The sequence below is a fragment of the Rhododendron vialii genome, chromosome 9a, assembly GCF_030253575.1.
Source record: "Rhododendron vialii isolate Sample 1 chromosome 9a, ASM3025357v1".
NCBI classification, from domain to species: domain Eukaryota; kingdom Viridiplantae; phylum Streptophyta; class Magnoliopsida; order Ericales; family Ericaceae; genus Rhododendron; species Rhododendron vialii.
In genome coordinates, this window is record NC_080565.1 from 40,111,151 (window position 1) to 40,125,124 (window position 13,974).

The 13,974-nt window shown below is 40.0% G+C and overlaps 3 protein-coding genes across 3 annotated transcripts; 1 reads left to right on the forward strand and 2 right to left on the reverse strand.

The window, feature by feature from the left end:
• Positions 1-830: 830 nt before the first annotated feature.
• Positions 831-5,364, reverse strand: LOC131299914 (PKS-NRPS hybrid synthetase cheA-like). The gene is made up of 6 exons (XM_058325486.1): positions 5,212-5,364; positions 3,827-3,967; positions 2,511-3,733; positions 1,324-2,408; positions 1,089-1,228; positions 831-998 (listed from the first exon to the last, which is right to left on the reverse strand). Exons 1-6 carry the CDS (start codon positions 5,362-5,364, stop codon positions 831-833), a joined length of 2,910 nt encoding a protein of 969 aa, XP_058181469.1.
• Positions 5,365-5,755: 391 nt separating this feature from the next.
• LOC131301444 (uncharacterized) lies at positions 5,756-10,231 on the forward strand. The gene is made up of 4 exons (XM_058327745.1): positions 5,756-6,229; positions 7,735-7,788; positions 7,978-8,103; positions 9,769-10,231. Exons 1-4 carry the CDS (start codon positions 5,813-5,815, stop codon positions 9,946-9,948), a joined length of 777 nt encoding a protein of 258 aa, XP_058183728.1. The 5' UTR covers positions 5,756-5,812; the 3' UTR covers positions 9,949-10,231.
• A 173-nt stretch (positions 10,232-10,404) lies between these two features.
• Positions 10,405-13,837, reverse strand: LOC131301442 (VAN3-binding protein-like). The gene is made up of 7 exons (XM_058327744.1): positions 12,847-13,837; positions 12,575-12,757; positions 12,265-12,408; positions 11,545-11,965; positions 11,035-11,145; positions 10,788-10,892; positions 10,405-10,649 (listed from the first exon to the last, which is right to left on the reverse strand). The coding sequence occupies exons 1-7, from the start codon at positions 12,886-12,888 to the stop codon at positions 10,459-10,461; spliced, it is 1,197 nt and encodes a 398-aa protein (XP_058183727.1). The 5' UTR covers positions 12,889-13,837; the 3' UTR covers positions 10,405-10,458.
• Between the last annotated feature and the right edge of the window lie 137 nt (positions 13,838-13,974).

The window sequence follows — 13,974 nt, forward strand, 5'->3', positions numbered from 1 at the left end:
TACTTGTTTTATATAAGTTTTGTATAAGTTGTGGTGCTCAAAGTGTGACAAAACGAGTCTTATAATCTTCTGAAACATTGTAAATGTTGGATAGACACTCAAATGTTGTCTTGTATTTTCTGTAAAGGGGGCGACAATAAAACATTCTCCTTTAGCCCAAAAAAAAATTTCATGGGCCCTTCGACAGTTACTTACCGAAATTAAGATACATTTTCATCATACAATTACCGAAATATAATATTTTGTTCAACAGTTATTTACCGAAAATGTTCGTTCGGCAGTAGTTTACTGAATGTTGAACTTATTTCCGACATGTAGTTACCGAAATATAAACTTTATTTCAACAGTTGTTTACCGAAATGTTATGTATGATTTTCAACAACTATTTACCAAAATATAGTGCTAAGGGAGAAATTACGGGGCTGCCAATACTCGGCCCCTCTGTAGATTGTGGTACTCATATTTGGGCAAAAAAGATTCAGATTCAACTCCATCAATGACACTTGGTGCCTCAGAGAGTCCACCTAACTTTTTGTTCAAAAATAAAAACATATTTCAGCAGGCACATGATGAAATAGAATGATTCGGTATCCAACTGCTGAAATATTATACAAATTTCGGGTCATAGATGCTGAAAAAATACAAAAATATCGGTATGCAGCTACAACAAGATTACAATAACTTTGGAATGCAGCCTCTGAAATGAACTTGTGCTCAGTCAATTTGTTCACATAAACCCCATAAGAGCGAAACCAAACTCCATGAATGTGCTTAGTTAACAACATTGCAATATAAAGCGTCAACATGATAACCATACGTATAAAACAAAACTAATCTACGTCAATCGACTCAGCGGTTGCTACATCACTTCCTATTATGGCTTTAAATGCTTCCATTTCGGCAGAAAAAAGTGTCTCCCATTCATTGGCCTCCTCCCATCGAAATTTGAACCAATTGTTGGCAATAGGCGGCACGGGGGAACATGCTTTTAGATCAACCTATCAAAGTAAAAAGACTTTAAAAATTGCACATGAAGGCAATTTGTAGTAATGTTGAATTTATGAGAAAGAAAATTATACAGTATGTACCTGTACGAAGTGATCTCCGTTCACAAGTCCAATTCCAAGAACCCTTATTTGGTCTGATGATGGAGGACGAGAATGGAGTGGAAGGAAAGTAAGGCATTGAAGTTGGGATAGGAGGACAACCACCACATTATAAGTTGAAGCTACAACGTGACCCATGTCAGGAAAATCATCCACCTATCTTCGGGTGCAGTTCCGTCTTGAAAGAACGACAATCTATAACGCAACTTGTTAGCACCTCCGATACCAGTAATCTTTTCGTACAGGTCATAATGGTTATTCACCTCCAAGAGCAAATCATTTCGGCATGTCTTCCAATTGTGCTCGAATTGGTGCATAAAATAAGCTACCGCTCGGTACCCACAATTTCCATCACTTGTCACATCCGTTATAGATTTTACGTGCGGCCGAATTGGTTCCGGAAAGTTATTAAGGTACGGTCCTACAAAAAGGGTTCCAAGAAGTTTTGGCTTCTTCCGCCTCGGTAACTTCTTTGCCGCCTTGGGGGTTCTCACAATGGCCTTTCCCTTGGGGCTATTATCATCCACCGCATTGATGCTTTTTTTTTTTGTGGTCTTGTCGGGAGTTTCCACATCCGCCATGGCATTCGCCTTGGGCCTTTTTTTCACAACTGCCTTAGCCTTAGGGGTTTTTTCCTTGACCGACTTAGGAGTTTCCAAGGATGCCTCAACATACTCAAACTCAGACGGGTTCCTACGCATTGACTTATTGACCGAACCGGACTTTCGACCGCGGGTCTGGACCTTCTGTTGGGGTGAAGACAGGTATATGGTTGATGGATTCAAAATGGGTTTCAAAGTCTTCATCCAATGCATATGGGTCATAGGGTTTTGGCCAACCATTTTGGCCATAAAGATATTCCAATCGGCATTCATTAGTTTCAAAATTGCCCCATCATCTTTATGTTTCTCAAACGAAAGCATCTTCCAATGATCATTAATCAACGACAACGGTATGGGTTCACCCCGATTCTTGAATGGAGCAATCTCGTGAGCACAAGGTAAACCATGGATTCGGCGAATAGGACAGCCACAGTCAACCTTGTCCTCCACGACCATGTCATCAATTTTCTTAATCTCCGGCAACATCAAACCCATGGCAGTCTGTGAAGTAGCTCCCCTTAAATGGTCAAAGATAGGAATTCTAAACTGGTGCTGCCAACAATTCAAACTTTTCTCAAAGCTACCCTTTATATCCGTGATTTGTAATTTAACCAAGTCGTGCATTTTAGCCCAGGCCGCCGAGAAGTTGGCTTGGCAATTCGCAACGTGGGATTTCAGCTTCGCATGTTCAGACTCAACCCTGTGGAAATGGTAAAGGAAAGTTTTAGGCATCGAAATATCAATATCTAATTGTGAAAAGATATGGACACAGTGAAACATGCATATGGTGCTAGCCATTTACCTATTGCTTGTCAGGTTGCCAAAGTGCATTACATTGTTCGTCCAAGCTGATACAAATTTCTGCCTATACGGTCCCAACCAATTTGTCTCAACGTACAGAAGCGCATCTGGATATAGCACAAACTCCCGCTTCATTGTACAAAGTGTTTGCTCGTATAAAGATATAGTCGGTGAGTACACCAGTGAATCCCAAGCATGCTTAAATAGAGCCCAAGTCGTCTCATCAAACATCTTTCTACATTTGGCATATACATTTTGCCCAATATGCCATCGACAAAGAAGATGGCTGGCCGTTGGGAACACTCTTGTAATGGCATTCACTAGAGCTAACTCCCTGTCTGTCACAATAACACCGGGAAGTGCAGCAGGATCCATTATACTCTTCAATTTCTCCAACACCCACGTATAGTTTTCCTCTTTCTCCCCATCAATGAATGCAAAGGCAGCCGAAAAAGTCCTCTCGGTGGATGTAATGCCAACAATCTGGAGCAAAGGAAACCTGTATCTGTTGGTCTTGTATGTGCAATCCATCAACAAAACCCGAGGGAAAGCACGCAACATGTCACCAGAAGTAGGATGTGACCAAAATAAGTCCTTCACACAGTCATTGTCATCTTTCCGATTAAACTCGATGTACCCATATTCTTGTAACTTAGCCAATAAATATTGCATTTGAGATCTTCCCGCTCGGTCCTTAAACCCATGCTTGTAGCGTGCGTTGTAGATGGTTTTAATTGAACTTACATTGAATTCATCCTTGCCCTTTATTAGACTTAGGATCTCTCGCGGTGTAGACAATGACGAAACACACATATCCACCAACATATTCGACTGCTCCAAAGATAACCTCGCGGGATAAGCGTGCCCCTCAAGCTGTTTCGCAGGAGGATGATTGTGATTGCCGTCGTAGACAGTGACAGTCCAACCTTCCAACCCCTTAACACATCTCAGTTGAAACGGGCATTCGCATTTCTTAGTTCCTGTGACGCGTGCTATCTTCTTTGCCTTCGCTTCTTTGCCATTGCCATTCTCCTTCACATTACCTCCTTTGTCCTTTGCCTTGTTGATAAACGGTCTAAACTTTCCACCCCGTTCGCATGCAAACCGCATCCTTGGCCTTCGGTTCTTTGTCATTCTCTCTGCCGACTTTATGATAATTACAAACCCATTTTCCTTACCGGTAGATGTTATCCAATCTCTCAACATATCTTCAGATGCAAAAACCTACAAACATGATTCAACAAAAACATTTAATAACAGTAAACAAAGAAAATCCAAAGAACCATTGAATCATCCAACTATTTTGAAAACACTCACATTCTCCGTTGTAAACTCTCGTGTCAAATCATATAGGGCCATTGGACCTATGTGGCTGCCGTGCGCACTCACATTCTCCGTCGTACACTCCGGTGCTATGGTCACTGGACCTATATGGCTGCCGTGCGTTGAAGCGTCACCCTGAAGAAAGTATCAAAAATTCAAAAGTCCATTAAAACAAGTTTTATACCTCTCTAGATCTGTTTTGGTAAGTGAATGTCAAAAATACATAGAATTCGCATAAGTATCACTTTCGGTAACCACATGTCAAAAATATATACAAAATTCGGTAACCAACTGCCGAACGTTCGGCATGGCCAAAATTACATAACATTTCAGTAAGTACCTATTGAAAATAACATTACATTTCGGTAACTACACGTCGAAAATATGTTCAACTTCGGTAACCAACTGCCGAACTATGCATAGAAAAATTATTATACACAACATTTCGGTAAGTAGCTGTTGAAAATAAGATTACATTTCGGTAACTACACGTCGAAAATATGTTCCAACTTCGGTAACCAACTGCCGAACTATGCATAGAAAATTATTATACACAACATTTCGGTAAGTAGCTGTTGAAAATAAGTTTACATTTCGGTAACTACACGTCGAAAATATATTCCAACTTCGGTAACCAACTGCCGAACTATGTATAGGAAAATTATAACATAACATTTCGGTAAGTAGGTATTGAAAATAGGATTATATTTCGGTTGTTACACATCGAATATATATTCAAATTTCGGTAATCAACTGCCGAACTATAGAAAAAAATTATACATAAGATTTTGGTAACTACACGTCGAAAACATGTTCAAAATTCGGTAACCAACTACCGAACTATGTCTACAAAATTATACATAAGTAAATAAGATTATATTTCGGTAACTACACGTCGAAAATATATTCAAACTTCAGTAAACAACTGCCGAACTATCTATAATGGGAAAACCATGCATACATTTCGATAAATTGCTGTTGAAGAAAAGATTATATTTCGGTAAATACATGTCGAAAATATGTTCAAACTACGGTAAAGAACTGCTAAACTTAATACTATATAGGAAAATCATACATACATTTCGGTAACTAGCTGTTGAAAAAAAGATTCTATTTCGGTAACTACATGTCAAAAATGCATACAACAAAAAAACAATAAACATATATTTCGGTAATTAGATGCTGAAAATGTATCTCAATTTCGGTAACTAGCTATCGAATATGGTAATATTTTACAGTGGTTAGCTACCGAAATTACTTACTTTATTCTGTTCATTCTGTTCGAACCAGAAACATCGACGAAACCCTTGAAAAACTGGGTTTACAAAATCCAGACGCCACAACAACAAAACAGAGGCATTGTAAACGGAAAAACTTACCTCCTCACGCGGCTTCCAAGATACAGTGTCCATCACAATATCATTCTTCTCCTCTCCCATGATATGGTTGTCAATAAAATTTGATTCAATTTCAAAATCAAATCCTACAAGTGGGTCAAAAAATGGATCAATGGAAGGACTTGAACCTTCCATTGATACAATATATGGTCTTTGCTCCTCCTCCATTGAAAAATTTGAGAGAGAGGAAAAAAGAGAATGATGATTTAGAGAGCCGAGAGAAGAGAAGATGAACTGGTACAAAGCTGAGAATGAAGAACTGGAGGTTGTGTGCGTTTTTTTTATTTTCAAACGTGAATGATGATTTTGGGGGGATTTTGAGGGGAAGGGGGTACTGGATAATTTAGGGATTTTGGTTATAAGGGCATATAGGTCATTTCATGTATAGGTATAAGGGTAAGTAAGTCATTATACATTAGGGGGTCATGTTGTAATTACTTGCAAATTTTTAATGGGCTCCGGGAGAAAATAGAGCGCTGCGAATAGCGGCCCCCTTTTTCTTTCTGCCTATCATCTGTATTAGTCTGTCTTCTATAATAACGTTCCAACTTCCGGATCCAACTACACAAAGATCCTCTAATCTATGAGGTACTACTGTGTGGTGGTGGCGACGACGACGAATCTGCCATGGCCATGGCACCACCGTCCTCTACTACACTCCTCACAATCACAGTGGCTGCTGCAGCGGCCCCACCAACGCCAAAACTCCACAATTCCACGGGCCTTCTTCAGTCGCACCGATTTCGACGGCTTCGCTAAGCGTGCGGCATCCGGTGAGCTTTGGAGAGACGCGTGGCGGAGCGCCAACGATGGTTTTGAGCAGCTCCTCTTCGAGACCAAGAAGACGGCTGAGCGCATCGACCGACAGTACTCCGTCTCGCGGCGGCTCTCGGCCGTGGCAGAGTCCGCAGCCGGCCGGGCCAGGGAGCTGGACCGCGACTTCGAGGTCACGCAGAGGTGGCGGACTTTTACTCTCGATTTTAGTCGGAACTGGCCCAAAGTTTGTTCCTTTCCAGCTCTCCCACTCCTTTCTGTCTATCTATCTTTCATTGATTATGTATTCGTATGTGCATTTTGATGCTGTTAGTTTCGCGATTTCGTCATGAATTAAGTTGAATTTCGTTTTTTGTTAATGGGCTCTTGCCCAGTTGGCATCTCCTGGTCCTTCCTTTGTGGGAGGCCAGGATTCAAGTGGTGTTTGTGATTCAGGGCTATGGACAGTCTTTGGATCCTTGTGGACTAACTTGCTAACTTCCTCTTAACCCCGCTAATGCATACCGCTGGAAAAAAAGAGAGGTTGAATTTCGTTGTTACCTGAGTAATAGTGGTGTGAATCGTGGCCGTGTGAGAGCCTCTTCCCGAGTCAGAGGGAGAGCTGTGGATTTCTCTTTTTAGACTCTACAAACTAGAGTATGGCATTCAAATGAATTCTCAAAGTGGAATAGTGGATTGGTGAAATGTTAGTGGTCTGAGTCTAGCTGTGTAATAGTGAGCAATGCTACTGAATCTACTGATTCCTTTTGATGGCTTATCATTCAAGATTTTTCTAAAGTTTTTGAAAGAGCCATCGAAGTTATTGTATTTGTCCTGAAATGTTTCCAAGTTTTACGCCAAGTCTTACCGATATTGAGTAATTTTGGACCTAAGTGGATACTAGAAGTTCGAGTCATGATAGGATTGTTTGCCTTCAGTTATGTAGCGTTGGTCTCATAAACCTACCCAGGAAGACTCATCATCAGCCTCTTGTATAATTTCATTCTTGCAAAGCAATGTTGTCCTTTATTCAATAGAGAAAAACAAGTTAACTACTCATTTGTGTTGTGGGTCCATGCCCTACTTCTATCAAGTGTTGCCGTGTTCTCCTCATGTCATTCTAAGATTACCATGGGTTCCTCTAGGCTCTATGTCAACCCCATGAGGTGACACAAGAACCATTCAAATACTCACAATTGTCCCACTTGCTCCGCTCCCCTCTTGGACCATCCATGCTTCTTTGGAGAAAGACTAAGATTGTGCCTCATTCTTTTCTCTTTTTTTTATGGGAAATGCAGGGTATGCAAGGCCAGCTTGCACACATCTCAGACTAATCCTTACAGCCCCTCTCACAGTCGTTTCACATGCTTACATTTGGGGAGGTGGCCATGAATTACTGGCAAGGGGAGTCGAACCTGAGATCTTAGGAGGGAGCAAATCCCTGAGTCCCAAGCCTGGACCACTAGGCCAAGCCCTTGGGGTAATTGCACAGTTCAACCAAATTTATCTTTGCTTGTAATAACACGTTTTGAACATCATTGGCTTGACCAAATGAATATCCACCCAAGCATCTCCTAGGCCTCGTGATTCCTTAGATTAATAGTTGCGTATCTCTTGCAGATACTTGTGAAAATTTTTGTAACCTAGTTCGGCTCTATTGCTTGATATTGTTTTGATGCACGAATATGAAGTCATTTTATGTGTTTCTGAAATAGTTACTTTTTTTAATGTGTGTTTTTGGTATTCTTGCAGTACAGGAAGCAACTTAATGACTTTTTGGATTCTCCATTAGGCAGAATTTTGGCTGTGAGTATCACCTCGTATTGTGTTTCATGCTGTGCTTCTTGACTCAACTATGTTCTTGAATCGTGATGAATCCCTCTTTGTTTGGCATGACGTGGTTCATCCATCACGTCTGGTGAACATTTTGGAGGAGGGCCTGTTTTATGCTGTCTATTTTCCGTCAGCTCACTTGCATCTTATTTAATTTTGTAGACTATATTCTTCCTCTGGTTCGCTCTATCAGGATGGATGTTTCGATTCTTCATATTTGCAGTATGGATATTGCCATTTGCTGGCCCGCTTCTCATTGGAACAATCGCCAATAATTTTGTCATCAAGGTAAAACAAGTTGTTGTTTCATACTGTATGCCTTTCTGTTTGAGATTAATATAGTTTTTATTGTTTTGTTAAATTCCTGTAAGGTAACGTGCCATCTTATAGACTCATACTACACACCAGTGTTTTTAAAACTGGACTGGACCGGCCGGTCAAACCAGTTGGCCAACCAACCGGCCCCTTGTCCGGTGTGGTTCAACTCTGGAACCCTTTATTTATGAAAACTGGGCTGTTTCCATAAAACTGACTCTAATGCCCGGTTAAACTATTGAACCAATTAAACTGTTTTGGGTTGGTTGACCCAAACCATTCATAGCTTTTTACTTGTCTCAAACCTGAAGGCGCTGGTTACGCTGACTGCCTCTAACAGGCTTACAATAGCTAGTGCTCAGAATTATAGAGGAAACGAAAGCTTCCACTTTGGTTTGGAACCGGTGTGGGATTGTAAAATTCATATTTTACTATTTTAGGGCATTCTTTCACTCTCACATTTTTTCAAAGAGCAACATGACACTTGCAATTATATCTAAGCTACATATGTGATTTGTCAAGCCCAATCTTCACATATTAAGTTATATAATATCAAAATTTAATTGCTCATTGCAACTCTCTTCAAAGAAAGAATTGCAAAGAAAACCAAAAATACCTACTGTGTTCATTAGAGAAGATAAATTATGCTCAATAATATTACTAAATACACTTGCAAAAATACCATGTGGTTGTTCATAAAAGATCACATGAAAAAACTAGATTAAAATGATTCGTAATGTGTGGTATATTTGAGTTATATTTATACGTACATATCTATTTATATTTTTTATATTCAAGACGTAACGGTTCAATTTTGGCTCACCCTCGGTTGAACTCGTGGCCCATCAGCCTGGTCTCTTTTCTGGTTTGCTCACCGGCCTGGGATTTAAAACATTGCTACACATAGCACAATTGTATAGAATCGAAAATGGTTATCCAATTTCTTCATGTCCAAGTTGGCCATGAGCTTTTGGTCCCCTTTCCAACTCCCCCACATGCTGCAGTTGGCTTCCTCTCATTTCATTGAGGACGCTTGTACCATTCTGGATTAATATTGGTTCCTCAATTGAACTTGTGGAACACAAACACTCATGCATAAGATATATAAAGTATTTTGTAAGATTTTTTGAATGAGCCCAACTGGGGGTCTGAAATGAAAATGAAGATATCTGTCCTTGCACCTGGGTCCAAACTATGAAAAACAAAAAAAATTAATCAAAACCTAAAGTGTGGGAATTATGGATTGAATATATTTTACGTACCCTTTGCAAGTTTTCTGCATGTCTCCATATCGTGACCAAGGATTTATTAGTGGGAGGTCGGTCGGATAGATGCACTGAGGCCCCGTTACTCAATAGTCGAATTCTTTTTACTTTAATTTCAGTGCACCATCCTAACAACTAGGAAATTTATGTCTTCAGTCGCACGACTTTGCTTCTCTAAAAACTACGTTATTCTCGCTATTACTTCTCTTGTTTGTTGGTTTGGGCCTACGGATGTAGAATTCTAATACCACACCTGAACCTGTGGTCTTACAAGGAGATGAATAAAAGCCGCAGGGCCATGGAAAGTTTGCTTTGTCCTAATAATCTAGATAAACTGTATTGTTTGTCTTACTGCTTTAATCTATTTGAGCAGGGGGCCTGTCCAGCTTGCAAGAAGCAGTTTGTGGGTTACAAGAACCAAGTAGTTCGTTGCACAGGCTGCAGAAATATTGTATGGCAACCACAAGGGGATTTCTTCTCAAGAGGTAGTAGAGGCAATACTCAGAGAAAGTCAGATCCAGATATAATTGACGTTGAGTTTGAGGAGAAATGAGTACAGAACCCCCCAAGCTACGCTTTATGAATTGTGTCGTGGAGATTCAACAGGAGTTACAGGACACTGAGAAGACAGGCAAGAGTTAAAGAGATACAATAGCCACACTTGACTCAGTATGTTTATTGTTTTTGTGGGTAATAGGTCTCCTCGATCTGAATTGATTGCAAGAATACTCATTGGTGTTAATCTGTATGATATCTTGTTCTTTTTCAAATTTGACAAACAATAGAGGAAGAGGATTTTTTTTTTTCCAATTCATTATGTCCTACTTGTATGTAAACTCTCTCTCTCTCTCTCTCTCTCTCTCTCTCCCTCCTGTGTGTGTGTAGCCGAAACAAAGACGTATTGATGCTGTTATAAGGAAAGAGAACATCATTGGATAGACTACTTAAGATTCATTATGTGGACTCATGCTGCAGCTGCGGGGACTTTTATTGACTATGGAGTATAAAATTGGACAACTGAAGGAAACTTTGTGATTATTGGAGAAACATTTAAGCATAATAGTTACAACTTTCTCGACTCCATGATTTCGCAGGAGTTGTGAATCCGTAGAAGGTTGGAAATTGTAGAGACAAAGATGAGAGATTGCTTCTCGTCGTCAAAGAGCAGCTTGATAATGCCTTTGTTAGTCTGCAAGCTGAGGAAGTTGCTGCCTTTGTCGTCCTTGATTTCCTCCAAAACATTGATGATCTTATCTGGAAAGGTACTAGAGTCAGAACCAAACATGATATTGGCAAATTTGAAAACATTGTGTTTCAACATATTATTTTGTTCTTTTACTTCTATTGTGCAGTATATTGTTGAAATGAATTACATATGAAGGTGGATCATACACTGTTTTGAAGCTGTTAGGGCTCCTCCCAAGTATTTCTTTCTGAAGCTCAATGTCGGTTGTCTTTGCTTTAGATGGATTCTCACCCATTTGAGTCCTCTCTCACCTGTTCAAGCACTAGTTTATAGAGCACACAGGCTTGAATGTATTTGGAAAGTTTTCGGGAAATTATGCTTGGCTAGCTGTGCTTTTTCTTTTTTCTTTTTTCTTTTTTTAAATTAATGAGATTTAGTAATTGTCTCACTCACCAGAAGGCGTGATTATTAATGTTTGAACACCTACTTTAAGAAGCTCTTGGATCCTTGGGAAGTATGCGTCTGCTTTAGCTCTTGATTCGAGTGTTGCAGCTCCCCTTAGACCTGTTAAACACACAATCTATTCTGTGAACCCTTTTAACCTAATCACAAACCAAGATGTTGCTTCAATATCCATTTGATTCAAAAATATCACTCACGTGGCTTGGACTACAGCAAATGCTAACTGTAATAGGAGTAGTTTTCATGAGAAATGACTATATTTCCCTCATTTTGCCCATAATTTTTCCTCGCTTTCTATTTGGGTATGAGAGTTGACGGGAAAACTTCCCGTCCATTTTGCACTCTAGTCCTAACCAAAAGGGTTATGAGTTCCTTTTGAGCTACGCACCCGCTGTGTAGTTAGACCACAGAGGTAGGTAATTGGCAAAGTATGGTTATCCTAACTTTCAAATCTAATAAGCTCCAAGACAAGACAAGAGTTGAAGGTTTGTGAAATATTACATGTTGCAGCTGTGGCTGTTAGTGTGATCATGTCAATAGGAGTTTGGGTGGCCAGGCCTGACTTCACAGCGGAGGCAACCCGAGCCCGCTTTGCCCCAAGGGCTTCTGCCGCTTCGGCACAAACTGCCGTGAGTAAAGCTGCAGCCGAGGCAACCACAACACCCATGTCTTGATCCCATTCTAAAACTGTTGCTCTTCCTCCATTGCTACTTGTCACGTGTTTGATGTGATCTTGTGCTTCTGTACCGTTTCCATTGGTGGCAAATCCCGCTATGGCTGCAGCCAGTTGTGTGAGAGAAAGGGCTGCATGTAGTTTTGCCATGTGAAGTCGGACTTCCTCTTTCTTCTTCTCCCTTTCTGATCTAAACAAGTTGGTCAATGATTTTCCTTTCAGCCACCCCTTCATGTGACTGAAGTCCATCTACAGAACGTATATATGCGGACATGAAATTAAACGTTTCTAACTCAGGAATTCATACAGAAAGGAGGATATGGAAGTGGTGTTCTAAGGATCATAACCCACAATGCTGTTTTGAATTCAATTATAAGGTCCACTTTTCTCACACCATTATGTTCGGAAACTTTGTACAGACTTTTGATTTGTATATTGTTATGGGAAACATTAATGAGGTACCTTTACGTCTAGAGTGCCACCACCGCCACTTCATTCTGGTGCAACATTTTGTATGAAAAATTCCGTAAGAGTGAGGGAAAGATTACCCATGTTTTGTCCGCTTCGGTGGTTTTCTGCTTGCTATTCAAGGCCTGGTTGTCAAATGTTTTCTGTACCTTTCTCTCTTCATGCTCCTCTATCTCTTCATGCTCCTCTATGCTCTCATTGGCATTCAGAGGCATGAACAAATTCTATAAAAGTAACACTTCATTTCTTAGAAAAATATTTTGAAACCTTATTATAAAATTCTAAAGTTGTTTTGCGCAATGAAAAAAAAGAAAACAAGATTGTTTTCAACTTTTTCTCATTGGTTTCAGAACTGTATGAGACACGAATGATGAGTGGTTGAGTTCTCACACTTGATTGGAACATCTGTTGGAAGTCGGAGGCAGACGGGCTCCATGATCGGCATAAGAACTCCATGGCATGGTTGGGGCTCCTTGAAATGTCCATGTGCCGGTTATATACTGAACAAAGTGATTTGTTCTCCATACTTGAGTGCTTAGAAACTTTTCTCGAAGTGTTTTCCCATTCCCTGTTCTAATGAGTCAAATTGCACGAAAAGATCAGGAACTGATGCATTTCCTAAAATAATTCATAGGATAAGATTGGTAATCATGCAGACTTACAAATGAGACTCCCCCTGATTTGAATTCTGGTAGTTCCTTCATGCATGCAAGCTGTTTCTACCCCTTGTTAGCTGCAAAAGCTGTAGCCTTTTATATAAGCTAATTTTTCCATTCAAAAAGTTTGGCTCAGTTTCCCCATGTGAAATACTCTGGTACATGGCACCAGTTATTCCTATTGTTACCCCTGTACTTATTATATATAGGTTGCTTCTGATTAATAAAAAGCAAGAGAACGGATACTCTAAGTTTCACTCTACATCTTACTTTGTTCCTTAACCCTATCTACCACATCATGAGCTTGAGAGTCTGTCTACTCTTGTGGAAAAGCTATGCCATCGGCCACTTAACAGACACAATATTGAGTCAATAAACGTCTACACACATACATAGTAGATGGCTACCGCACCAAAGAGAGTAGATAAATAAAGTACGAGAATGAACCGACTCCTGTCCATTCATGTGGACTAGACTGCAGTTTGGCATCATGGGACTATATATCCGGAACAGCTGTGATGATCTGATTCGATCATTTGGTCAGAAAAAAATAGGTCATTTGGATCCATTGATCACCCCAACATCCTTTTATCACATTTCTAGAAAAATAGGCTCGAGTCATACCTTCTATGTTTTTATGGACCTTTGCCAAATTTTTCTGGTGATTGGATTAGTTCGAAACTATTCACACTGCAAAAACAAGAGAAAAGACAGTTATCTTCCTAATATTTCCACCTCGTGACATGGCTACAGAAACAAAAAGGGAAAAAAAAGTGCCAAACGAAAAGGTAACAGAAAGGATGATAATATGTACTACTAAGGTGCAGCTAGCTTCTCTAAGTGGGCAATGCTCAATACTATCTGAGCATCATTCTTCTTTTCATTTGTGATTCAACAGACAAGGGGAACTAAAGTAGTAGAGCACGTCGATTGTTTGATGATATTGTACCCGTACCCAACAAACAGAATGAAGTGGAAGAGGAAATTCTAATGAACACCAAGAGTTGCTTAAAGGGGAAAGCTTGTCTTTATGAAAATAATGACTTGTGTGTGTATATATATACATACTACTACTACTACTACTAATACTCGCTATTGAAGGTGGAGATTAGATCAAATAGCATACCCGTAAGT

Coding starts and splice junctions, on each gene's coding strand:
- LOC131299914 (XM_058325486.1), bottom strand. CDS start 5,364: ATGGAAGGTTCAAGTCCTTCCATTGATCCATTTTTTGACCCACTTGTA. Junction 3,734..3,826: donor GAGAGTTTACAACGGAGAAT/GTGAGTGTTTTC, acceptor TCATGTTTGTAG/GTTTTTGCATCTGAAGATAT. Junction 999..1,088: donor ACGGAGATCACTTCGTACAG/GTACATACTGTA, acceptor TTACTTTGATAG/GTTGATCTAAAAGCATGTTC.
- LOC131301444 (XM_058327745.1), top strand. CDS start 5,813: ATGAGGTACTACTGTGTGGTGGTGGCGACGACGACGAATCTGCCATGG. Junction 6,230..7,734: donor TTAGTCGGAACTGGCCCAAA/GTTTGTTCCTTT, acceptor GTATTCTTGCAG/TACAGGAAGCAACTTAATGA. Junction 7,789..7,977: donor CATTAGGCAGAATTTTGGCT/GTGAGTATCACC, acceptor TTAATTTTGTAG/ACTATATTCTTCCTCTGGTT.
- LOC131301442 (XM_058327744.1), bottom strand. CDS start 12,888: ATGAAGGAACTACCAGAATTCAAATCAGGGGGAGTCTCATTT. Junction 11,146..11,544: donor AACAGCCACAGCTGCAACAT/GTAATATTTCAC, acceptor TGTGTTTAACAG/GTCTAAGGGGAGCTGCAACA. Junction 10,893..11,034: donor ATTAATAATCACGCCTTCTG/GTGAGTGAGACA, acceptor GTGCTTGAACAG/GTGAGAGAGGACTCAAATGG.